The sequence below is a fragment of the Panthera tigris genome, chromosome A3, assembly GCF_018350195.1.
Source record: "Panthera tigris isolate Pti1 chromosome A3, P.tigris_Pti1_mat1.1, whole genome shotgun sequence".
Lineage (NCBI taxonomy): Eukaryota > Metazoa > Chordata > Mammalia > Carnivora > Felidae > Panthera > Panthera tigris.
This window is the reverse complement of record NC_056662.1, coordinates 119,433,921-119,460,071: the sequence shown is the minus strand read 5'-3', so window position 1 is coordinate 119,460,071 and position 26,151 is coordinate 119,433,921. Positions and strand designations below refer to the sequence as shown.

Sequence of the window (26,151 nt, the reverse complement as noted above, 5' to 3'; positions counted from 1 at the left end):
TGTCACATGGGCCAAGTCAGGGCCAGGCAAGGGATGGTCATGCAGTGAGAGGTGGGGCCTTGCGCTTCCATCAGAGCGAAAGCTTCTGAGAGGCTTTGGGTTCCCTCCCTCAGCCACCGCACACCCACTTTGGCCAAAGCCCTGGGCTCAGCGAGGGCCAGTGGTGGCGGTGGGTGTGTCTCCCCAGGCCCCACAGCTACGGCCACACCTGGGTGGGGGGAGGGGGAGCCAAAAGCCACATGCTTGACGGACAAGAAGACGGAACCTGGGCCTCCAAGTAAGAAGACTGAGCTCAAGACCGGTAGCTAACCTGCCCGAGGTCACACAGGATTCAGATCCGAGGGTCCTACATGCTGTCCTCTTTCTTCTGATACAGTTCAGGGCACCTGGGACTTCAGCGTTGAGAATGAGGGGTCGGCTGGGTTGCTTTCTGAGATTTGAATCCAGCTCTGAAAACTGTTGTTCTAGCCGCCCACCCATCAGAGGACTCTGCCCAGGCACTTCCCCCCCAGCCCAGCAGCCTCCCCCACAGGCTCCCAGCTGAGGCCAGCGGGCCTCGTTCTGTTACAGGGTACTAGAACCAGAGAGAAAGGGAGCTTTGGGGGGTGATGCCAGGAGCCCATTGTAGGGGAGCCCCGTCCCCCTCGGATGGGACTTCCTTGTGCCCCCATCTTCGACATACACTTTCTGCCCCTCGCTGAAGCCCCTCGCCTAACACCCCCCCACACCGGACACCCACTGACTGTGCCCACCACCTCTGGCCTTGCTGTGGATGGCAGCCTCCCCACCAGCCAGCTCTGAGACAGCCTCTCGTCTCCCTCTCTCCTCTCTTCCGCTCTGCATTCACCAGGTCAACCTCGCTGAACCCAAGGAAGTTGCTCCTGAACCAGCAAGCCTGGGAGCGTGGCACATCTCCTCCCCAGCCCGGGCAGACCCACCTGGGCATTCCTCCCCTTCACAACGACCTGACTCCTGCCCAGCCCTGGCCCTTCCCTCTCTGTCCCTCTCCGCCACCATCGGATGGTACCTGGTTTAAAGGCAGGAACTTCGCAAGATGGTTTTTACTAATGAAGTGGCCCCGGTAGCTCCCTCCCGTAAGCTCCGGCCAGACCGCCCACCTCCAGCTCAGGTGGCACTGGGAGGTCCCAGCGTGGCTTTCAGAGCTAGAGGGTACCCATGACACCCTCCCATTTCTCCTCAGCCTTGGAACCAGCATCTCAAAGATTCAGTGTGAATTCCATCCTCCCGAGGCTGCCTCCAGGTGGGTACTCCCAGGTGAGTTCTTTTTCCAAACTGAGTGACCAGTGTTGTTTCCACCTCTTGCTTCTGGCTACAGATTTCCAGCTTCTCAGGGGGAAAAAAAAAACGCTTTGAGCCTTCACTTCCTCACCGGGATTAACACGTTTCTGAGATGGTCAAGCTAAGGACTGTGTTTGTTTTTCTGAACTGAGAGCCTCAGACTGAAGATCCACACTATCTGTCTGCTGACCACTGAGAGGCAATCAGGCCAATGTGTCAGGAGCCAACCAAAATCTTCATCGTTCGGCCCCAAGGCGTCTCATTTCTGGGAATCTAGCTTATGGAGAAAAAATACAAAATATAGGGGGGAAAAAAACCAACACATCAAGATATTTATTGCAGCTCTATTTATAGCTAAAATAAAATGCATATATATAGAAACAGATATCCAACAAGAAAATGCCATGCAGCCATTTAGAAAAAAAGCATTCTACATCAACACTGAAAAATAGAGAAAAAAAGTAGGATAAAAGTTAAGTGTACATTTACAATTTTGTAAAGAAAAGTGCCCATGAAAAAAAGCTGATTTTCTCCCTTTTCTCAAATTTTCCCTTTAGAATTCCTTTCAAAGCAGCCAACAAAATGGTGCAGCCCTAAACCTCTCCCTAGGTCTAATGTAGGAAAGAAACCTTGAATAATCCTCCCTTAGGAAGCCACTGGCCGAACTTGCTTGGCACTTAGGAGATAGAAACGCCACACAGAATGCCAGGCTCTTAGAGCTGAGATCCGTAAGGGGAACATCCTAATTCTCGTATGTGCTTAGATTCTGTTTTTTTTAGATGGCGGGAGACCGGGAACTAGTGACTTTTAGGGGAAGATTGGCAAGGATGAAGGGGACATTGCATATGAATGGGCTCTTCAAGCCACTAGCAAGACAGTTCTGAGGAGGGGCAGTGAGAGGGACCCAGACTCGGGGCTTCAAGGAAGGCCGTTGGCATCCCCAAATGGCTGCCCGGTACCTCTTAACTGCACTGCTGGCCAGGGGCAAAAAAAGGATCTTAAGCGGAGCTGAAATGGGCTGACTTCCTGCCCACTGTCGCCACTTCTGCTCCCTTGTGGAACTACCCCAACAATCCCAGCCCCTCAGGCTTACCATGTCAGTGTTTGCAAACATCTCTCCTCCTTCCTAGGCCAAATGCCTCAGTTTGTCCCAGGGTCCCTTGTGCAGTCCAGATTGTCTACCTCTCAGCTGCCTTCCTCTCAACACCTTTGTGTGTTGGAGAAACCCCCTGGAGAGGGCAACAGAGCCCATAAGCAAAAGGCCCTCCACTCGGCTGACCCGGGCGCTGGCACGAGGCCCTCCTCTCACGGCTCCAGCCTGGAAACTTCTACCCCTCAGCCCAGGACAGAACGTGCTCTTCCAGAGACACCCCCCCCCCCACCCCCGTCTCACTATGTAGCTTGTCTGAGCTTCAAGTTGACCAAACCGTCCTTTTTTTCACCCAGTTTACAGCCCCTACTTAATGCTCACACAGGTGATATTTTAAAGGGAGAAGCTGCATCGTCTGGACCCAAAGCTAGTCCCTCCCCACTTGGGTACTTGACCCCTCTGGGAAGGCTGTGAACAGTCATGTCAGGGGGAAGGAGACGCAAGACAAAAGGACATTATTACGGTGCTTTTTCCGTTTTTCTTTTTGCACAAAAACAGTCCATTTATTCAAGTGTTCTCCAGCACAAGTACATTAGAAAGGAGCTTTATTATAGTCTTCTGGGCACAAAAAAAATGTGATGAAGGCGGAACTGACAGACTTTCTACATCTGCTGTACGCATTGACCTCTTTAATTATTTCATAAACAGCTATGTCACGAGCATCACTTACACAGAGATACAACGGAACGCCACGGGGACGGGGATGGGGACCCGCTCGGGGGCCCTCTCCCGCGCCCCTCCTCGGATGTTCCAGAACCAGACTGTGAAATGTACATTATTATTGTCAATAAATAGAGAAGCAACCCTAAAAAAAAATACAGTGGTGAAAGGGTGCTGGAACCAGGAAAACAAACAAACAAACAAACAAAACCGAAGGAAAAAAAAAAAAAAAGAAAGAAAAAAAAGGAGAAAAGAGGAAGTGAAGAGAAAAGGGGCAGGGGAGGGGGGGCTGGGGAGGAAGTCCTGCATTTAGCTGCGTGGAATGTGGAATAAAAGTGCTCTGCCGCCGGGGTCAAAGCGAAATCGTCTGTAACAGTAAAAGGTATCACCCAATCAGCTACGGAGTTTATTCTTCAGTATGAATACATGATTTCCCACAAATAAGTAAGCACCCGCTACTTCAATGCCTCAGCTAAAACACATGAAACCGCCCATTTAGTTTTCAAGTACAAAGTTAAAATGCCTTTTTAATAATAATATATCAGAGTAAAATAATAGTCTCTTTTAAACTCCACTACAAGAAAACAAAACAAACAGTCATTGTCCAGACAGCAGACTTAATTTAACAATATATATTTTTAATAAAATGTTTTAGCACCTTGTTGAGTCACCTCCTCCCTCTGCGTATTCTAAGAAATTTCGGCATTTTGGTTGGTTGGTGAATTCTAGAGCTGTGCAGCCGAATCGGTCTGGGAAGTGAAATGGGACTACGGGGCGAGGCTTTCGATCCCTGCTCAGCTCCTCAGGCGCCGGGCTGGAGGCCGGCCAGACTGGGGTCGGGGAAAGCCGCTCTCCCACGGCCCTCGGGCAGAGCAGAACGGGGGAGTTTTCCAGTTACCAGAGTTCCAGGAGTCCGTGGGCCTCCGTTCGGGCAGAGTCACGATGAGCAAAGGGCCCTTCCGTCCTTGTCCTCACTCCTGGTTTCTCCCACCCCCAAAACTCTACTGCCCAGGGTCTGTGGTGAGCCAGAGGTCACCAAGCAAAGGCCCGTCTCAGCCAGGTCTCTGAGGACACCCAGGGACAAGAGGGGCTGCCCTTGCCTCCCAAAGACCCCCAGGCTTCCTTTACCAAAACGTAAAGATTCGAGAGCTTCTGTGAGAACCGTGCAGTCTATCTTTCCCATTAATCTCTCCTCTTTCCTCCCAGGTCCTGCACACATTTGGAGTTAACCCCTGCCTCAGCAGGGAAAGGCCGGCAGGGCCATGCTAGCTCCAGGCCAGTCCTCGGCAACCCCCCCCCCCTCCCCTCGCCCCCACCCCCATGCCTGTGCTGGAGGAAAGCCTTTCCTGCCAAGGACAACTCCAGTGTCACCTCTAATCGCAAGCACTGGGAGCGAGCGGAGAGACAAATTCAGATTCCTCACCTCCTGGGATCAAAATGGGGCCTGGCTAGAAATGCTGTTCTCGCCAGAATCTTGGGTCTGCTGTTTCTCTGACCAAAGGAAACTGCCAGCTCTCTCAGATCACCGTGCCAGGCAGGTCCCACAGCCCTAACCCCACAGAGGGGGATCCTGCAAGTTTCCTAAAAATGACTCCTCTGAAAGACCCCAGTGCCACAGCAACTCTGGCCAAGCAGAACAGCGACAGGAATTCGAAACCTCCTCCAAGATCTGCTTTACCTACACTTAGATCACCAAACACGGGAAGACTACTGATTGTGGTTTTCCTGGAGAACATTTCCCAGACGGCTCCACTGAAACCTTCCTTCCCTTGCTCCTGCTACAGACCTTCCTGAGCCGGACATGGCGGGTATTCCCATGTAGGCTCTCCCAGAGCTGCCAGCAAAGAGGGACGGAGCGGGGAGCCGGGCCTCATTAGCCCAGTTCAAGGTCCAGCAGCCTTCCCTGCTGTCCCAATCCACACCCTAGCGACTCACCAAGACTCCCAGGGGCATCTCCACCAGCCAACCACTCCCAGGCCTGTCTCAAAAGCTAAGAGGTCCTGGATGCTCTTTGGGGAAGTTTGCTTTCTAGAAGAATGTTCAGTAGCAGGAGAGTTCTGGGGTCTAGAGAGAAAAACAGATAGTAACGCACTCAAGTCGTCATGTACTGACCGCGAGACCCCTCTCCCCCCTGGTCCTCACCTGCTGCTTCCTCAGCCTACTGTTCTCTAGTCAGCCCACAGGGAAGGGGCTTAGCACCAGCCAGCTTGAGGCCCACAGGGCTCAGCAGCCGCCTGCTGGAGACTCACCTCCTCCTGAGACAGGCGACCAAGGGCTCTGTGACCCTGGCACAGGCCCCCGACTACCTCCCCCGGACAAAAGCCACCAATCTCTTTGGCACCACCTTCTACTTGGCACCTGCAACAAATGGGGAGGCATCCTCCTCAGTCCCTAGAAGCCCTGGTTTCCAGGGGTAAATTTCGTTACAAAGAAGATCCCACTGGGGACGTATTCCAGAATTTTCCCTAGGCCCTCCTGGTTTCTCCGCTCCGTGCCTCTACCCTCGGCTTCGCCCACAGCAAGCGTAACGATCCCCACCTTAATCCTCGCACGACCCCGCCTCAGCCAAAGCACAGCCTTCCTTTAGAAAGCGACCAGATACATGTCCCCAGAAGCGCCCCTGCTGGGGCTGGAAGTAGACTGAGAGCATCTGGCATGGCCAAGTTGGCACATCCCCAAGGTCCCCTACACCCTCTCAAATTCTACTGTGGGACCAAGCCCACGGATTGGGCTGGAAGAAAAGCTGGTGATTGTGAACTGTCATCTGGCCCATTCTGGGGCCTAGTCAGGTTGCTAGACCAGGAGGAACAAGTGCTCTTAGGTTATCACCCACAAAAGCCAGGCCTCCTCCGAGCAAGCTGGCTGGCCCACACTAAGCCCTCAGGCTTTGCCACATCCATGGCTGCCAAGTTTCTTCCCCACACCGACCCCCTGGGTGGAGCTTGGGCCATCGGGAAAGGCAAACCCCTTCGCGTAAGCAGTGGACGAAAAGCCTAGGAGGGCCGAGAGAGCCGGTAAGTCTGTTTGCAGAAGGAAGGCCCGGAAGAGACGGTCCTGACGCTGGGGACTGCGAAGACCTTAGTGTTGGCCAGTGGGGGAGGGAGCACCTTGGACTGCCTGAGGCAGCCCTCCTCCCCACAGCCCTCCTGGAGTGGTGCTGGTGAACTCCAGGCCAGGAGGATGGAGCCCGGCTGGAGGAAGGGACGGGCAAGCACCACGATTTAGCACAGGGATTCCAACGAGGGAGGGGCGGACGGATCCCCCCTCCTAGCTGCTCCAGCCCCAGGGGGGCCCACCATCGCCACCTGCCACCGTGTCACAGAGCCGGCAGGAAGCAACTGGCTGTGATTTTAAAAACCAATCTGACAAGGAAATAGTAGCTTGAGGCCCAGGACCAAGCACCTCTAAAAGGAACAGGAGACCACGGCCACCAGCTGTGCGCGGACTCCTGAGCAACGAGCAAGGGATTCAAAGCCTTGGTTTAGTTTTGTCACCAATTATTAATTTGCTTTATTCAAATGATGAGTTTCACTGTCCCATTTTTTTTTTTTTTCCAATGGAAGCCCCCTTGGCCGAGACAGACCTGGATGTCAATTTTATTTTGGTTGGGGGAGAATAGGTAGGGGGAGTCGAGGGCTGACTTTACTGGTGCCTAGAGTTGCAGGTCAGTATCACAGGTTGCTAACAGAAGAATCTTTTGACATCACCAGGGGCAAAAGAGATAGAACGCTACCTGCTAGAGGAGAGCACCTGCGAAAATAAAACCTCCTCCTTTTCCTGCCTTCAGCACCTAGCAACTTCTGGGATTGACAGTCTACCTGCAATCAGGGCAACAGAGGTAAAGAGCTGCAGGGCCGACGCCACGAAGTCCTGAATCCTGGGGAGAAGGGCGCTGGGAGCCCCCTGGCTGTGTGTGTGTGTGTGTGTGTGTGTGTGTGTGTGTGTGTGTGCACGCATGCGCGCGTGCACGCGTCCATTCTGCATCGGTAGAATTCTGTTCCTGTGTATGCGTGTGGGATTGATTGATTGGCGTGGGGCTTGTCTGCAGTGGGACCCGAGGCTCAGCATCCTGAGCCCCCCTGCCCCGCTCCCCACTACATAATATTTCTTATACGTGACCCTATCTATGTATTTATATAGCGCCTATCACCGTAGGCCCTATCTTTCTAGGGATGCGAACTCGGGACCATGTGCTTGACAGCACACCTCCCAGCCCTGCCAGTCCCAGGAGGTGCCATCCCCCCTCCCATTATAAAATATATATCTCTATATGCCACATATCTACACCCCATCTATCCAGGCAAGCATCTGCCCATTGGGCCCTCACCCTGGAGCCACCAATGCTGTCCCTGCCTACCGCCAACGCCAGGCTGCCCGCCTCGGTAGGAGGTGTCAGTGCACTCGGGGGCTCCAGGTGCTGCTGGCTCCAACGAAGAGCACAGCTATCATCAGACCAAGTACTAGAAAAGAAATACACACCACTCCAATCATACACACGAGGAGAGAGATGGCCCGGTCCTCCCTCCAGCCCTGACACCCGGGACTCGAGAGGAGGGGAGTAGAAGAGAAGAGGGACGCGCCCGGAAGGCCGGCCTCGGGGACTCCTCTGGCCGCCTGGCTGTCGCTGCGCCCGGTGGCCCACCTGGCCCGAGGGGTGGGGAGCCAGGGCACCAGGGCCACCACTAACTTAGAAGCACCCTGCTCCCCGCACCTTGGTTTGAAACCGAAAGGGAGGGGGGTTGGGTTTTTGTTTTCTTAAAGAAAATCTGAAAACAAACATAATTATAACCAGAACCATAATAATAATTATAACAAAAGGTGTCATCAGCCTCCCAGTATAAAACTGCAGCCTTTGGAGATGACCAAAAACATCACATTCCAGGGGCCAGAAGCCGCCTTGTGCACAGAGGGTGGATGGTGAGGGCCTCATAAAAGAACACACAAAAGGCGACTTAGACAGGAAAGCACCAGTACGTTTTGTATGTTTTTTTATTTGCTCCAGGTGGGGTTTTAACTGTCACTTTCCCACACTCTGGATTATTTCTGATCCCACCACAAGGAGCCCTCGAATCGGCTAATGTGAGAAATTGGGAATGAAGACCCCTTATCCTGCCATCTTGCCGAGGGAGTCTCCTTTTTGAAAAAAAATCAAAAGGTTATTGCGTGAGCCTGGATGAATCCCACTCTTAGCTTTCCACGGTCCGACCACCTCGTCTCACCCCCTTTTTGGCAGGGAGAAGCGGGAGAACGCGGTTCCCAGAGTCTCCTCCTTCACCTTGTGAAAATACCAAGGGGAGAGCCCGCCATGGTTAACGATTCACCTTCAAGCTGCCTCCCTCCTCCATCCTCGGTTAAAACCCTTTGCACATAAGGCAATGTGGAAGCTGATGTTTTTACTCATCTCGCTGTTTTAAAGCACCATTATGAAGTCAGGTTGTACAGTAGTTAACAGTACCTTTTATATATATATCTCATATCTATCATATATATATAAACTGTAAACAAGAGGTAACAGCGGCTTCTAGAAACTGATTTTCTTCAAGGTTTCCTGTGTGGTAGGCACCTGAAATACTGTATAAAAGGGTCTTGTGTGTTCTGTCTCCCTGCTGCTAGTTGGGTTCTGTTTTGCATGACCAGGAATGGTGCTGGCAAGACAGCTCAGTGGCTGGGAGGGAATTCTGCCGCTGAGTGTCACTGTTTTCTGTCCCCTGCTTGTGCTCCTATCTGATCAGGCTAGAGACAACAACAAAAAAAGATATATAGTAAAAAAAAAAAAAAAAAAAAAAAAAAAAAAAAAAAAAAAAAAAAAAAAAAATCCAATATATAGATTTCTATAGAATTTCCTTTCTTCCTTCTCTCCCATCCTTCCTCTGCAAGGTATCGTTACTATGTCTTGTTACTGATTTTTGCTGCAATAAACCTTCTTGTTTCAGTCACAGCAAGAAACAAAAACCCAAACAAACAGAAAACCCCTCTGAAAAGAGTAGAAAACAAAAGGTTTGACCGAAAAAAAAAAGGGGGGGGGAGGGGAGCTTGGTTTTGTTTTTAAATAGGACTGAAGATTAACATTGAAAAATCAGGAGATGATGTCCAACCCTTTTTGCAAAAGGCAAAGCCCTCCGGTATTTCCGCCTCTGTGGTTTTTGTTTTAAATTCCTTTTTCTCTTCTGGGTGCTGATACTTCTCTCCATCCTCATGTTGTTGGTGTTTTGTTGTGTTTTGTGTTTTTTGTTTGTTTGTTTAACTTTGTGTCACTACCTCGGTTTGCCCTCATGTCCCTTACACACAAGCAAAATATTCCTTCAGCGGAGCGAAGAGGTGGCGGATGACGGGCACACTCCATGACCGGCCCAGCAGTCTCTGCCTCGCCAAGCGGCTCATGTTGGAGACGTCGGTATAGTGGACAGGGAAGCCAAACACCCTAGAGACACAAGGCAGAAAGGACAGGGGTCAATGTGGGCGTGGGCGAGTCTGCCAAATCTTCTGCCCTTCTTCACCAAGCACGACTCAGGCACCCAGCCACTTTCTGTGGACCTGAAGGAAAGTAAGATAATCGCTGTCCGAGAGGCGCCTCCCAGTACAAAGTTAGCATTTGTGAAAAACACCTCCGCCTGAGAGGATGGAGACACAGGCACGGCGGGTATGGAAGTCTATATACTTAAATGCACATCCCTAGGGCACGCCTGGGCGGCTCAGTCGGTTAAGCATTCGATTTCGACTCAGGTCGTGATCTCACAGCCTGTGAGTTCGAGCCCCGCGTCGAGCTCTGTGCTGACAGCTCAGAGCCTGGAGCCTGCTTCGGATTCTGTGTCTCCCTCTCTCTCTGCCCTTCCCCCACGCACGCGTGCTCTCTCTCTCTCTCTCTCTCTCTCAAAAATAATAAAAAATAAACATTTAGATAGATAAATACACCCCCCACCCCACCACCCCTGGTATCTTCTCCACAAGAGCAGACTCAACAAAGGAGTTGGACTCTTGCCTGAGTTCAGAAGCTTCAAGTTTCTGTTTGTTCTGTTCATTTGCGTAAATGGTCTCTCTGGCTAAGCTGCAGTTACACTGACACTGAAGAGGTAATCTAGCCCCAGAGTCTGGTTTGCACCAAATCAGAGTGCTGAGGCCGCGAGGCCTACCTTGGTCCCGCGCTGCCCCGGTGTGCAAAGTACCTACAACGAGCAGCACAAGTGGAGGAAGATCCTGCGGTTTAGCAGCTTGAGCAAGGACCTCTGGGAGCGAGCCAAGGCACCACGAACCGATTCCTAGACCCCTCTTACCCTGTGTGACCAACCTCACGATGCACAGGAGTCCTCCCCAGGAACCTGCCCTGTCAGGAAACACTTGGGAGGACCCACCGCTCACAGGGTACCTGTGGAAGGTACGAGCCTGGCCGGAGGAGGCAGCGATCCCTCCTCCCTCACAGACAGCCACCGCTTCACCCCACACACCCCACGACACCAGCACCTGGCCTCGGTACTACCTTTCCATTTCAGTGCACCATAAGATGTCCTCTTTCTCGTTCATGAAGACGGGGAAATGCTGGTCTTTGCCCTGCTTTATGGAGTTCGACCTAGTAGTAATGGTCCTCACTTTGCTGAACTAGAAACAAGGAGAGGAAAAGAATGAGCACTCATCCGCCGGCTGTGCGTCTAACACATGTGCCAGGCCCTTGCCGGGACAGGCAAGTCCGACACTGACAAGTCAGGCCCGGTCCGTTCCGGTGGCCGGGGTGAGGCTCCGGCGTGAGCCTCGGCAGATCCCACCGCCCTGCTCTTCGTCCCACTTTGAGGTCACCCGGCCATCCTTAGTCCAGTCCCGCTGGCCAAGGACTTGAGAAGTAGCAGCTCGAGCCCAGGACTGAACTTCCTAAGTCTTCTGAGAGCTGGTTCTTGCACACGTGAAGTAACTTGCAGGCAAAAGGAAGCCAAACGACTCGGGAGCTCGGACACCTCTGGGGTCCCTGCAGAGTGTTGGCGAATGTCGGTGCCTGCTCTCGTGGGCCCTGACGCCTAGTGCACTCGCTCCAGGAGATTTCTCCAGAGAGAGATGCGGCTTCCACATCACAGGAGAGACGTGCGGTCCCGAAGGCTCGTGCAACAGGCCCTGGCCAAAAAGCTTAAAAGCCCGAGCGGATCCAGGGACTCTGGCAAAGACGTCTTATCGAGGGTCTGCTTCCCACAGGACCAGCAGGCGACGCTCAACGGATGCGCCGGAGACTAGGAAGGACTTCTGATCTCTCTCCTTGCCCTCCAAGCTGTCCCCCGGGGCCCGCCCCTCTGGCCGGCTGGCTGCGTGACCCCGTGTCACCTCCCAAAGTGCATCCTCCACACTAGCTGTGGACACGGCCCCAGAGGCCACTCTGGCTCACCCAGCCCTCTCTGCCCCTCTCCCTGCCCCCCCCAGCAGACGGCTTTGGTGCCAGGGGGCTAACCTTGGCTATTCTGCCGTGCTCGAGACACTCCTGCAGCTCCAGCTTATCGTTCACAGTGGATGCCAACGGCCTAGGAGGCAGAAAGAGAAGGTAACGCCAGAGATCAGGAGAGCATCGGGGACGCGCCGGGCGGCCGTGATTCACACGGAGAAGGAAAAGAGGGCTGAGGTCACCCGCACACGTTGTGACCCCCTTCAAACGCCCCCCAAACACAGGCACACACACTGCAGCCATCCCAGGACAGTGCGGCAAGTATTAATCCTTAAAGGGAAGTTCCACAGTGGTCTCAATCCACGAATAAGCAGGTAACACCTGCCCCAAAGAAGGAAAACCCAATCGCTCTTGTCAGTTATCTTTAAATATACTGAGCTTTCAAAGTATCTGTCAGGCGTTGGGGGTGACCAAAGGTTCTGTATCTTGACTATGGTGACGGTTTCCATGGGTGTGTATGCTGGATGAAATTCATCCAAGTGTGCACCTTAAATGTATAGTTAAAAAGGCCTACGTTCTTGCACAGTCCCCAGAAGACTAAAATTCCGTGACATTCAATGTGTCACTTCTCACAGGGCAGAGCAGATCACTGAACATCACCTTCGGCGCTGACCTTTTCTGACCTTTCAGAATACTTAGTGAAGGTTTCCCATGGCAGTCCACCACCTCAGCGTGGGACCCACAGGGACCCACGGCCTGAGTGGGCGCCTCCAGCCTCTGCCCTGTTCACGCACACACTCACTCTACTTGGTCCCTTGTGGTACCTCTGGTCCTCCTCGAAGGTCAGAGTTCTAGAATTTTAGAGTCGGAAGAAGCAAGTGAGAATAATCCCACAGGACCAAGATCCGCGAGGAGACAGAGTTCGTGGCTCCGTGAAACACCGGATTGTGTAATCCAGTCTGCCCTTCCAGTACACATACGTCTTGGGAGCTGAGGAGGGCACTGAAACAGTTTTCAGGCCAGCTCTCCTCCTGACCCACCTCCTCCCATCAGTAAGCCCTCACAAAAGACAGCAAGCAGTTTTGCGACATGGGTAGGAGACGAGGGATGTTCCTACAACTTCACGCTAATGGATGAGAGGAAGAGGAGAAGACTGAGGCCAGGTTAGACGATGTTTCTGATTTATAGATATAGCAAGGTATATAATCCACTCTTAGAACATTCTGGAAAAGAAAAAAAGAACATCCTGGAAAATATTTCCCTACATAACAGATATCTAGATTGGGTGGGTCTCACTCTGCTCTTAAACAGACTCTCAACCAGAATTCCTTTCTCCTCATAGGCCTTTTTAGAATGCATTTATTCCACTGAAGAAATGAAGTTGCCTTCATGAACATCTGGACATTAAAATCTCTACCTATGTAACCTAAACAAAGAACATCCTTCCAACAAAGGACCTGAAGCTAACAAAGTGTGGGGATGACAAGCGAAGCTGGACCCTCTAAGCTGCCCAGTGTTGCTTCGAGGGTCCCTCTCCTGGAGCAGATGTGGCCCAGGTGTGGGCACCACTCCTTCCCATCCCACATCCACCCTCCGTGGCTTCACCCAGAAGACTAAGGACAAGCGCAGTCTGGATCCATCACCGACGTGGGAGCGCAAACTATGTAGCTCAGCAGCATGGGGATTCTCCTTTTGTGTAAAGGGTGCACTTTCAAAGGTCTTATTTCAGCCATTAGTTTCTGATTTCTCAGGCAAGTATTTTCTATGCCCTGACTCGCCTTCTCCCTCAAGGAGAAGGAAACACAGAAAAACATGGCAGAGCGGCAAGCTGGTCAGCAGGGGTGGCTGCCCAAGAGGGCCCCTCAGTGACCTCCTCCTCCTTGGCCTGAGCTGCCTGTCCACACCAACCCGCAGCCACCCCAGACCCGGGCTCTCTCACCAACCTGTTCATACCAGGAAGGTTCCCCCAGAAGTAGCGGGCCCTGTGTGCAGCTGACACTTCTTTGGCATCAATCATCACAGGGTTGGACTACAAAACAGGAGAAAGATTAAAGATGAGCAACAGAGGAAAATCAGAGTGCGCCAGGAAATTTTGCTAGTTTTAGAGCCTTACAGCCTCAAAGGCGCTTACTCCTCTCTCAGGAAGCCACACAGTGGAACAGCCTGAAGCCTCTAGGAAAAGCCAGAATGGAACCCAGCCACATTCCACATGCTCTCATTAGAACATTCTAGACCACTGCAGTCCAACTGAACACCCTGTGATGACGGAAATGTTTTCTGTCTGCCCTGTTCAATGGAGTAGCTGCAGGTGGCTAACGAGTACTTGAAATGAGGTTAGAGCGACTGAGGAATTTTAATGTCAATTTAAATACCACGCGTGGCTGATGGCTACCCTATTGGACTACATACCTCTAGCTCACCCAGAGGCTCTGAGTAAGAAAGTTCCAATGAGTGTGGATGCGTTCACTGTGTGTCCAGATTATGAGCCAAACAGACGCTTGCGCTTAACGTAAGAACACCGAGCGGGAGCACGGGCTCGAGCTCCCAGACTGCCCACCCCAAGAATGCCTCTGGCCACAGAGATCCTAAGTGCACGGCTCCAGCCGGCTCAGAGCTGAGCTGGGACCCACGGTAAGCCATGTTTTTTCCTTCTCAGATGCCACAGGGCATCTGTCGTGGTGCCAGGGAGTGAGGGCAAGCCATTCTGGTTGGGGAAAATTGATCTGGCCATCTCAAAGGTTCCCCCAGTGAAGCACCACACAGAACCCCAGCTCTAGGAGTCTGGCACCCCACCTGACTTAGGAACAGTCCTTCAAGCCCTGAGGCCCACACCCACATACTACCTCTTAGAGTGAGACCACAGGTTCTTTCCAGGGTCGGCTTCTAGCAATGTTTCCTCCCTAAATGGGAAGCCCTGAGCTTCCCAAACAGGCCCCTTGCAAAGCAGAAGTCACCAGTCCCCAGCTCCACAATGCAGATGAGACAGGGATAAAGCAGCAGTCCAAGGTAGAAGCCATTAGTGAGCTGGCCAAACCAAGGTTGCTGGCTATACCTCGAGAAATCGCGAGATGTCCCTCTTGTCACTAACGCCCATGGCCACCACATTCTCAAAGAGCCAGAAGAAGGGGCGATCATCTCCCTCCTTGGGCCGCGCATCATGCAGGAGGCGGTAGAACTCAAAGAAGAGCCGGCCAGTGCCCTCTGAGAGGTCGGAAGAGAAAGCCATCAGCTGGGGCTGTCTGCATGAGACAGTGGTGTGGCTCGGGCACAGGGAGGGCAAGGGAGGACAGGGTCATTGGGAGTAGCTGTCCCAGGGCAGAAATATCCAAGTAGGAAACCTACGTGCGGAAGCACCAGCTCAGAAGGTGGAGGGGTGAGCACGGCACCTACCGTAGAGTCCTTTACGGGCAGGGTTGACGATGGAGAGATCATTGCAAGGACTGCCCCCAATCACCAGATCGAACGGGCCCCACTCCTGGATCTGGGAGGATAAAGGTAATGTGATGGCCTGATGTCCGGGGACAGAGGCAGAAAGGAAGAAATTATCTGTGAATCTGGCAAAAAAGTGCTTTGGCATGGGAGACAGGAGACCCAGCTGCTTGGTATGCTCACTACATACGTTCGTATCTAATACCACATATATGCCCCCCTCCCCCAAACACACACACACCGCCCCATGGGCACTGAGGCTCTCTGAGTTCAGTTTCCTAAACAAAGGGATTCAACCGGATAATCTCTGAGGCCAGCAGGGAAACAGCGTGCTCCTGACAGGAAAAGCAGCCACTTAGAGGGAAGACAGTCCAGGCTGGGCAGCTGCATCTGAGGGTACTTTGTGCTCTGCACATTTTGGACAGGGTATCTGGGCCATCTGAACACCCTCCAAATGCCCTTGGGGATCCCCGAGGGCCTGCAGTTTCAGGGGTAGAGCTAGATAACTGGAAAGACAAAGGGTCACTTGGGCAAGACGCTGCCAGAGCCCCCCAGAAATGGAGGCTGGTAAAGCTGTTGCCAAAAGTATTAGAAAAACGGGAACCAAGGCGCTCTAGTAAAAAGGCCCTGAAAAGCTAGCTGGGGGCTGCCCATCTTCCTCTGCAGACAGGAGGAAAACGGAAGAGGAGAAGAGGCTGGGGAAAAGGACAAAGGAAAAGAACAAATGAACAGAATGCAAGGGGGCGCTGCCGCCCCCCCAGGAGCAAAGCGCAAGGGACGCAGAGAAGGCGGGACGGGTCCCACTGCGCTGACATACATGCTTCTGTGTGACGCTGCGGACGTCCCCGACGTACATGATCTTCCCCTGGTGCCGCACCATGCCCACTGTGATGGAGTCCTCACACACCTCGGAAGCGATGTAGCGGTCCACCTGAATGCCCAAGTCCTTCAGCACCAGAAGCCCTGTGCCAGCCAGCAAAAGGCACGGTCACTGGGTCTCCTTCCCAGCACCCTGGTCTTCGCAGGGGGCTCTCTGGCTGGCTAGACACATGGGTCAGCAACAGGCCTGAACCCTACCCTGCCCGGTAAGCTGCAGGATCCTTCTGGACCTCTGTCATGCCTACTTTGGCATGAGCAAAAAGGCAGTCAAGAGCAGACAACAGATGGTTTTCAGGACCAGAGAGAATAGCAGGTGACTTTTGGGGAGGCCTCTTCTTTGCTGTTTCTACATCCTGCATATACTAGCCTTCCTCACCCCTCACCCATGGCCTCCTGCTGCAATTCTACCCAGCCTCCAAGACTCAACATAAATAAATGCCACCTGCTCTACAAGGTTTCGCCAACACCCCCCACCCCCCACCCCGCAGCCCGCAGCCCCCTGGAAGCACCTCCCTGCCCCTGGAAGCCCCTGGCACTCCGCGTCTCTCCCCAACTCATTACAACGGTGTGTATTTCTAATTCAGCAGTTAGGCTGCAAAGGGTCTTCAGGACAGAGGAGTCTCATTTGTGTTTCCTCCTGAGCGAGCTACACTCACTTTCTTACCACGATCCCTCCACAAATGCCTGCTAATTGAGGGCAAGGAAACAATTAGAACAGACCCTGAGAGCTTCCGGAGAAACAGCATCATCTCCACTGCTCAACAGGCCTCCCCACCAAGGAGCATTTACAGCCTGTTGGGGTGTGACGTGGTTCCAGAAGGCCTCAAGGTTCTGGCCTGGGACACCAAGGCTGTAAATTAACTTCTCCACGTTCACCTAATACCAACGTGGAGCTGAGCACATAAGCATCTGGCCCGGGATGCTACCCCACCCTGGCCCTCTGACAGCCCGTCTCCCTCTGGTCACAAGTTCTGAAGAGGGTTGTTCCTTTCTTAAGAACTGAGAAGCCAGGGCACCTGGGTGGCTTCGTCAGTTGGGTGTCCGATTTCGGCTCAGGTCACGATCTCAGTTTGTGGGTTTGAGCCCCGCGTCGGGCTCTGGGCTGACAGCTCAGAGCCTGGAACCTGTTTCAGATTCATGGTCTTCCTCTCTCTCTACCCCTCTCCCACTAGCACTCTGTCTCTCTCTCTCTCTCTCAAAAACAAACAAACATTAAAAAAAAAACAAAACTGAAAAGCCCTCAGGGCACCTGGGTGGTTGAGGTCATGGTCTCCTGGTTCATGGGTTGGAGCCCTGCACTAGCATGGTGGAGCTTGCTTGGGATTCTCTCCCTCTCTGTCTGTCCCTCCCCCTCACATGTGCTCTCCCTTTCTCAAAAGAAATAAACGTTAAAAAAATTAAACCTTTAAAAAAAAAACAAAAACAAAAACGGAGAAGCCCTCGGCCTAGGGGCTTGGCAGATGGACAGAGGTCAGTAGCACCTCTCGGGAGGGCACTCTGGCAAGGTCAAGAACCGCATGAAAAAAACTTCCCATACGGTGACCCGGCATTCCCTACAAGAGAACAGTCTATGTGTGTATGTGTGTATAAAGATATTGTCAAGGACTACTCATAACAGAGAAAAAACAGTAAACAACCCAACAGAGATCAGTTAAATAAATGATGGTACTTTTACCCAATGGAATCCTATGAAGCATTTTCCAGTAAGGGAGGTCCATGTTAACATGAAAAAGCACTCATAGTATCAAATGAAAAGGCAAGTTACAACACAGTGTGCATTTTACTATCCTTTCGTTTTATTTATCTATCTATGCATGATTATATAAACACACATTCATATACCCGCAGAAAAAAAAAATATAAAAGGACAGACACCAAAACACTAATTATGAAATTATGGGTGATTTAAATATTCTTTAGACTCCCTTGTTGATAGTTTTTTTTTTTGTTTTTTTTTTTTACTGTAAGTTACAGTCATCACACAACAGAACTGCCTGTGTTTTTGTTTTGGTCGCCGAGTCTGTCCTTTGAGGCTTTGTGAAAATCTTCAATGATCTCTGGCTAACGACCACCCTGTCCTCTGCTGCAATGCCTCCCCCATAGAGAAACATGCTGGTTTACCACTGATTTTACTTCTCATTGAGCACAGAAGTTTCCTCTCTGAGGTAATATTTTAACAGCTGTCACGTTAACTATCACTCCGTTTTGCCGGAGTTACACACACATGGTCCCTCAGGCAAAGCCTCCTCGTCCCGGGACCAGGACGGTGGCACATCTTGGGGTCCGTGCCACACACTCACCTGTAGCAATTCCGTCGAATAGAGACAGCACCCGGATGGGCTTCCTCTTCTCGGCTGGGACAGGTGGGTAAACCTTCGGAGGGTCCTAGGCATGAGCACAACAGGCCAGGTGAACGGCCAGGATTCTGCAGGCCTGCACCCGGGGCTGGCCTCCCCCCAGCCAACTGGGGCTGCCCTGGCTTTCCAAACCCGCACCCACGCCCAGGCCCCTCGACCACCCAAGCACTCTGGCTCTGGCCGAGCCTGCCCTCTGGTCCGGCAGGGAGGGGGTGGAAAGAGGCGCCCCAGGCCCGGCACTCACAAACTCCTGGTCGTGGTTATTGGCAAAGAACATCTGCAGCCGCGAGGGCCAGTCGTCCCGCCGCCGCAGCAGCCCGTAGGTGCCCTTGTGCCCGCACATGTAGCAGTTCCAGGGGTCCTCCTTGATGGCCGCCTGGGCGGCCCCCGGCCCCACCAACAGATCCACACACTCCACACAAAAGCACCTGGAAGGAAGCCCAGTGGAGCAGGGCTGGAGCACGGCCGGGGCTGCGGCCGGGGCCGAGGCCGGGCAGGGTGGGGCGCTTGGCCCCGGACGGAGCTCGGCTGGGGGGCTGCGGGCCAGGCAGGGACCCTCACCTGCAACAGTTGTTGTTCCCACACATGAGCACCTCGCGTCCCCCACAACAGATGGTGCAGTAGGACTGATAGCCGTCGTCATCGTACTGGTAGGCGCACTCCAGAAAGCAGTTCTAGACAGCAGAGGGGAGGGTCAGAGACCATCAGGCAGCACCCAGGACAGCCACGGCGAAGGTGGGCTTCGAGCCCAGGTCTGAGCAGGGGACAGCAGGTCTCCCGACCCACGGCAGTGCGTGGAATCAAGAGGCACGAGAGCAACGCCAGGGAGGGAACCGCATCCCCTTGTCCCTTGCTGCGGTGCTGGACTTTTCTCCTGGGCCCCCAAGGACATCCATCCATCAGCCCGTTCTCCCTCACCCCACACTAGGGACCGTGACATTGTGAGCCCACATCCGGGGAGCAGAATGGGCTTTAGAGGGGGAAGAATCTTTCCGGGGAGAACAAATAAGGGCAAGTAAACGCTCTGAAGGCCCAGGGTCTGTTATCAGGACTCTGCGTCCACAGTGAACTGTGGGGTCAACGTTGCTGCCACCCCAGGCGACTATAAGCCCAATGAGTTGAGATGGCACAGAGAGCCAGGGCCCCAGAGTCACTCTCAACCACATCTCTGCTGGGTGTGCCCCTACCTTACAGTTTTGGCACATTCCTCCAACGAAGAGAGGGTGTTCCAGGGTGACGTTGAGGCTCCCACAAGAGATGCAAATGTCTAGAAAGCAGGGACAGCAGAGAAAGCGGAGTGAACGTCACCAAAGGGCCCCTTCCCACCTTGGGCCAAAGCCCACGCCAGAAAAGCTACAAAAAAAGGGCGTGTTAGAGCCGCAGCCCCAAAAGGAGGCAGACAGGAGTCTGGGAGAGCACCCACGGAACAGGAAGACACCAGGGCCCCAATCTTAAAGCTCATTAGCTCTCAGAGCAGCAACGCCTACTGCCCAGGAAAGGTGTAATTCAATGACAGAAACCCGCCCAGGAGAAGGCCCTGACCCCGGGTGACTCTGGGGACAGTCCAGTCCCTGGGCTGTCTTTAAGTCTCGTGCTCCTGCCCCATCTTTCCCAGCCCTGAGAGCCCCACGCTGGACAGACTAGGTCAAGGGAAACAGACAGGAGATGCTCTAATGACCACGGGATGAGAGAAGGTGAGGAAAAGTAAAAGGCCCAAAGGTCACAGGTTTAAGCAAATCCAAGAGGCCACCTCGCTCTGACCCACTGGAGTGTCCCAAACCCTAAGGACCAGCCCATGTCACTGACAGGAAAGCGTGTGAAGCAGGCTGGGGGTGGGACATACAGGACAGAGGCCTTGACTGGGGTACTGACGTCCTGTGACGTTCGAACCTTTCTAAATACCTATGCTACTCTGTGCAGGGCACCACACGAGGAGCCAAGCCCTCCTGCCCGTGCCGGGAGCCACAGACTATGGACCTCCCAGGGAGTCAGTGCCCACGAGGACTCACCCTCGATGTTCCGGCACTTCTGCCGCACCTCGTACACCAGCCGCTCTGCGGAGGGGAGGAGAGCCCAGCATCAGAGGGGGCCGCAAGGGCCACGCCCGCGCCTCTGAACGCCAGCCTCGCCACACCACTCTCTCCAGAGCCAGGCCAACTACCTCTTGTGCGTTCGTCAATGATCTCCTTGACCTTGGGCTTCTCAGTTGTGCTCTTTCGGGGCTTTTTGGCTGGTGGGGGTGGTGCATAGGCAGCTGCCTCAGGCTCGACCCACATGTCTGTGTAAACTTCTTTGTAGGGGTTCTTCTCCTCTGGATAAGGAAAGCAGGTGACGAGACTGTGGTTACCACGGACAAGCAGTGCCAGCTCCCTCCCCTCCTCTGTTCTGCCTACAAAGGGGTGCAGCCTGGTCCCCAACTTGTTCTAGCTCCCAGCCCCCCAGTGCCAGCAAGCCAACGGGAGCATCTTATTCTGCGTCCCAGAGCAGCACCGCCCCTACGCTGACCCCAGGGAAAGGGACACACCCCCCGGGCCTCTCGACAGAGGCACCTGGTGCCTCTAGGAAGAGCCTTCCCAGCCCTGGCATGGAGCTACCTGGCTGGCAGGGGTCCCAGAAGGCTGGGCTGAGCACCTGCATTTACCTTCGGGTGGCTCCAGGCCCTTGGGGCCGGAGGGCTGGAACCCTCCGAGAGCCCATTCGATCATCTGTTTGTTCTGCACCTCCACGGCCTTGGCAGTGTCGCTCTCATCGCTGTCGTGGCACGCTGGGAACAGCTTCCCCGCACGGCTACTGGCCACCTGGAGGGCAACACTTGTTGGGGAGAGCGTCAGGACAGGCTGGAGGACAGCAAAGGTGGCCTGAGGCAAGAGCTGGGAGAAGGGGCAGGGCAGGACCGCAGGAGAACACTGGAGGAGGGGAGCACAGAGAGGATTCCCAAGGGCCTTACAGGTGGACCCCCTGCCTGGGCCTAACATCTGCCCTCCAGCTTCTAGACCAGCTAGGGGTCCCTGCTGCCTAAGCCCCCTCTGCCTCGGAGGGGCACTCACCTGCAGGACCTCGTAGATGGCTTTGCGGTACATGGGCTGCTTGTTGTAGGTTGCCTGGTGGAAAGCACTGCAGAACGAGCTCAGGGGCATCAGCTTCTCAACACACACCTGGAGGAACAAGCAACGCCCCCTTGCTCCTCCGGCCACACCGGAGCCCCCACCGCGTGCCCGGCAACAGGCAGGTACTGAGGCGTGAGGACTCGGCCTCTGCCCTTGAGAGGACCAGATGCATCGACAAATGATTACACGATGCTCAAAGGAGGAGTCCAACCCAAGCGTGGGGGAGGACCTGAATGCAAGCAGGAAAGGAGTTCTGGAGAAAGGGTCCTGGGAGGCAAGAGCCTGGCAGGCGCACCAGCTCTCCGAGACCGCTTCTCCCGCCCCACTTCTGGACCTCGCCCCCAGCCAAAAAGCCTAGATAGCCCCTGGGACCCAGACCCGTCCCTCCCCGAGGCTACCACCAAACCCCACAACTTACCACCGAGAACTTGCCGTCTCCGAACCACATGACCCAGCGGGTGCCTTCAGCTGCTCGGCTCCGGCCCGTCATCCACCAAGACACAATGCGGCCTGGCCACCAGGAGAAGCCCCGAAGTTTCCCCCACACCAGCTCCCCAATGCCAAAGCCCCGGCCGTCCTGGAGCCCCAAGGAGCAGAAGTCATTACGTGGTGGTCACGAGGCCCTGCCACCCTGATCCCCCCGTGGCAACCCCAGCCCTGGGCATCTGAGGGTCAGGACAGCCAGGAGGGAGCTCCATCTGAACGGACCGAGACAGAGCAAGACTGGGGAGACGAAGAGGCCTGGGGTCAGGTGGAGAGAGGAGAGCAGGACGGGAAGAGCTGGCAGTGGAAGGACCCAGGAAAGAGCTGGACGAGGCAGGTGAAGAAGCGAGCCGCTCACCTCGTACTCTGGCTCATCATCGGCCGCTTTGGTGGCGTTCTTATCCCCGGCGTCGGCTCCCACAGGCTCAGGTGTGGTGGCCACAGTGGGGGACGCAGGGTCAGTGGGCTGCTGCACCGCGGGAGGGCTGGCCTCCTCCACCTTCTGAGACTCGCCAGACCCCTGGTTTTCTTCCACAGCGTTCATTACTGCAATCACCTTGGCTTTCTTCTCAGCCTGGAGAAACAAAGGTAACAGAAGTTACCTTGACCTCTCCAGGAATTAGCAAGGCCGCTTGACACGGGAGGGCTCTTCTCAATCTCTCTGTGGCCTGGAGAGAGTGACAGAAGTATAGCTGAGTTCTTTGCTCATCAACTCAACTGGCTTGCCATGGAAAACGGGAAGATCTGAAGTTGGTTGGTGAACTCAAAACAGTTGGCTGCTTTCCAACCTCCTCTTGTGCCTCGCACAAAAATCTTCCTTCATCGGTCAGCATCACCAGCTGCCCACCCTCGGACATGGGAAGATTAATTCTACTCAAACAGTAATTGTGTGCCTCAGCTTAGGCACAAGACCTTGGCTCCGCCCTCGATCTTACTTCCCAAGCACGAATTGGATCCTCTTGTCCTTTTCTTTGTAATTTTCCTGGGCAATCAACCCCTGCTATTCCTGGTCTTGGCTTCCAGACCACAAATCCAGTTTTGTCGTGATGTCTACCAAGGATGAAATCACTGTTCTGTGTTCCCTCTCTGCTCAAACCCCACAGAAAGAGCCACAGAGCTTGTCTGCTCCTACGTCATTCTGGAGTTCTTAGCATTGTTATCAAATGCATGTTATCGGATTCCCCCCTTCTTTCTACACGCACCTTTCAGATCCAACACCCTACAAGCCACACATCCTCTCTGCCATCCTACTGACCAATTAACAATCCAAACCCAATTATGCTCCCAAGTGGCCAGCCTCCATCCGTTCGCCTCATCACTCTCATCCTTCCCCAAACCTGCTCCAAAACTGTCATCACCCTACAGAAGAGAACAAAATCCTTGATCCTTAGTTCTGAGAACCATTGCCCCTAGTGTCACCCCAGCTACTGAATCTGAGGGACACGTGAATCTCAAACTTCAAGGCTCTGCACCTGTTTCCACCACATTCGGAGAAAAACATCCCATCTTCAATCTGCCTTTCGACATGAAGCTTTCCCAGAGAGTTTAGAGCTGTAAATGCAAGCCCGTCCTCAAGACTACATAAGAATATCACAAAGCAACTTCGAGTAGAAGAGCTCTAAGCTAGTCGGAGCACCTACATTCCCGCCTTCGCCTGGCAGTAACAGCCGATTCTAAGCAGTCCTTTCTTTCTCTTCCAAGTTGCCCAACCTAAAAAAGCATTTGATCTAAAGGATTTCCACTACCTGTTTCTGACTGGTTTAAGAATCTGATGTATATAAGTATCAAGATTTCCAAGGACTCTCTCTCCAAAGCTTGTCAACGGACTCCCAGATGCCAGGGTCCCAGGTGAAGAACCTTTGTTTTAAGCTCAAAGGCCTACTGTGTCGTCGATTCATTTCCCTTCTTTCCCTTCGGTCTTCCCGTCTGCCTCCAGGCCACCGACCAACCCTGCTTCTGGTGCAGTCCTGAAACACTGAGGATGAAGTCCTGGTTCTTTCCCCCGACTCCACAAATTCTAAGATGGGACACCGCATCCTTTGCCCCCAGCCCACAAACAGCTGGGAAAAGGAGCTGGATGCCAGCGGTGGAAGAAGGCAGGGCAACTCTTCTTCCCTCGCAAGCCCCTTGCTCACCTGCCGGGACTTTGCCCTCCCAGTCCCACCATCAATTATCTACCACCTCCTCCCCCACAAGAAGGTGCGCCTAGGTGTGTGCTCAACCCCATCCTCTTCCAGGACCAGCTGTGGCAACACTACTGAAGCCCCAGATCCGCTCACGGAGAAACACCATGCCTCCATGAAATTCAGGCACGGATCTACAGCAGGGTGCTGCTGTGGGAGACCCAAAGACCCTGCTTCGGGGGTGACGAGGCCCCTCGGCCAGAACAAGGTTGCGGGTGGCAGAGGGCAGGAGGGGCCTTCTTTGGAAAGGTGAAGCCACTGGCACAGAGAACAGCAGCGGGTGGGTGCCGGGCTCCCCAGGTCTAGAAGGGAATCGTGCCTGATGCCACCCTCCTCACTCCCCCACAGCCCCTTTGTCTCTCTTCTCAACCCCTCCACTGTGAGTTCCTGAACATTATTCTTCCCCCACAACTTCCCCCAGCTTGTCAGATGCTGCTGCTGACGGCTGTTAAGCACCCCCAACCCACTAGGTGCAGGAGAACGCGCACCCAGCAGGGTTTTGGCAGGCGGAGGAGGAGGAGGAAGAAGGGGGCCTCCATAGGGACGAGGCCAGCAGGGGTGGGGGAAGGAGGATGGGGGTGGGTTAGCAGCAGGAGGCAAGAGGAAAGGGGAAGAAGTGGCAGAGACGGTGGCTGGGTGGGGGAGGGGCCTCATTAGAATAGTCTGCCTAGGGCAGTGTGGGAATGCCTTTTTTCCACGCTCACTCCCACCCTCCTCCCCAGGCAAACAATAGGAGAAAGAAGGGTTAACTCAGGGCTTTGGCATTTGGGCTAAAGGCTCCTACCCCCAGTTCACAAGAGCCCACGCCAGAGCGGCCCAGAGACTGGGCAGGGCCAGGGAGACACCGCACCAACCCCCCACTACCGTGGCTCAAGGAAGCCACTTCTCTGGAGTTTGTCCAGCCTGGAAAGCCACTGGCAACTCCGCTCTAGTAGAGGCAAGGGCCCCGCGTCCAGGCCCATCTTCCTGGGCAGCTGTCCCGCCTCCACCTTCCTCTGCGACTCAGGCTGCTTTCCGTTCCAAAGGTCAGAGGTCCGGGCGCCCATGTGGACTGCCGGTGCAGTAGATCCCAGGCTGTCCCAGGCACCTCTGCCTTCCCAGGTCGGCGTCAGGCTGCCCTCCACGGCAGCCGCTGACGTGCCACAGCCCCTGTCAGGGCCACACTGCTCCTTCCTACCCAGCACCATTTCTCTCTGCCTGGCCTGCCCCGTGGCTCCCAGTGACACGCAGGAGAAGAAACTGTCCCTCCCAAGAGGCTGCAAGGTTGGCATGGCCCGAGGACAGCATGGTCCGCCAGCCAAGAGCACGGGTCAGCAAGGAAATGCCGACAACCCATCAGCCAGCCACTTCGGCCAAAGGGCTGCTTCCAGCCCAACTCCTGGTCTCCCAGCTCCCGTGGGCCAGGGCCTGCCCCCCAGCTTCACTGACTGCTGCCCCGGGCACACACGCTGGGGCTGCTCTTCTGGCCCCTGCACCGCCAGTCCCCACCTGAGCACAGGGAGAAGTGGGGCTGGGGGCTCCTGAAGAGGGAGTGGGTGGGACAGCACTAACTCAGCATCTCCAGAACTCGGGCCAGGCACAGCAGCCAGCTCCTGCGGGCCAGGGAGGCAGACTTTGACTCTTCTCAAATCCAGAGGGCTGCAGCGGCCCAGAGATCCTCCCACCGGCCCCTGCCGCCTCCCCGCCCCCAGTCTCCCCAGGGCTCCGTCCAGGAACCTACCCATAAGGCCAGGTGCAGCCCCTCTGTGGTCCGGCTCAGGTGTGAGCCCCGGCCCTGAAGCTCTGTAAGTAGCTGCCCGTCTGGGGGGAGGGGAAGGGGGCGATGGGGCTGGGGGCGGAGGGGGCCAGGGAGAGGGGGAGGGGGGAGGTGGGGGGGAGGGCTTGAACATTTTCTTTGTCTAGAACTCCAGGTCACGTGGGCCCCGCTGGAGTGCCTGGTTGGCTGCGAGCGGGCCGGGGGAGGGGGCCGGCTCTCAGACGCTGGCAATGGGCCAGCCCCTCTCCTCCCGTCCGAGGGGCGCGGGCCGCCGCTGGGGCCGGGGGGCGCGGCTGGGCCTCCGCCCGTTCCCAGGACCCCGCCCAGGCCTGGGCTGGAGGCGGCACCGCCCCCTCCTCCGGGCTGGCCCTCCCGCCCCCTTCACCCCCAACTCTGCGTGAGCTCCGAGGGACGCCTCGGGGCGAGGCGGGGAGCCCGCGGAGGCTGGGAAGGGGACCCGGGAGGGAAGGGGCTGCACTGCAGCGGTGGAGG

At 54.7% G+C, this 26,151-nt stretch overlaps 1 protein-coding gene across 1 annotated transcript in view; it reads right to left on the bottom strand.

The window, feature by feature from the left end:
- Positions 1-8,906: 8,906 nt before the first annotated feature.
- DNMT3A (DNA methyltransferase 3 alpha) overlaps positions 8,907-26,151 on the bottom strand; it is a 98,736-nt gene continuing 81,491 nt past the window's right edge. The window contains exons 7-23 of the mRNA XM_042982359.1: positions 22,079-22,294; positions 21,656-21,814; positions 21,178-21,285; positions 20,772-20,928; positions 20,292-20,441; positions 20,140-20,184; positions 19,318-19,397; positions 18,692-18,804; positions 18,375-18,558; positions 18,074-18,158; positions 15,712-15,857; positions 14,856-14,946; positions 14,518-14,666; positions 13,409-13,494; positions 11,535-11,604; positions 10,584-10,702; positions 8,907-9,530 (exon numbers count right to left, since the gene is read on the bottom strand). Of these exons, the coding sequence (XP_042838293.1) occupies positions 9,389-9,530; positions 10,584-10,702; positions 11,535-11,604; positions 13,409-13,494; positions 14,518-14,666; positions 14,856-14,946; positions 15,712-15,857; positions 18,074-18,158; positions 18,375-18,558; positions 18,692-18,804; positions 19,318-19,397; positions 20,140-20,184; positions 20,292-20,441; positions 20,772-20,928; positions 21,178-21,285; positions 21,656-21,814; positions 22,079-22,294 (2,100 nt within the window). The 3' untranslated portion in view covers positions 8,907-9,388. The remainder of the gene's footprint in view (positions 9,531-10,583; positions 10,703-11,534; positions 11,605-13,408; positions 13,495-14,517; positions 14,667-14,855; positions 14,947-15,711; positions 15,858-18,073; positions 18,159-18,374; positions 18,559-18,691; positions 18,805-19,317; positions 19,398-20,139; positions 20,185-20,291; positions 20,442-20,771; positions 20,929-21,177; positions 21,286-21,655; positions 21,815-22,078; positions 22,295-26,151) is intronic.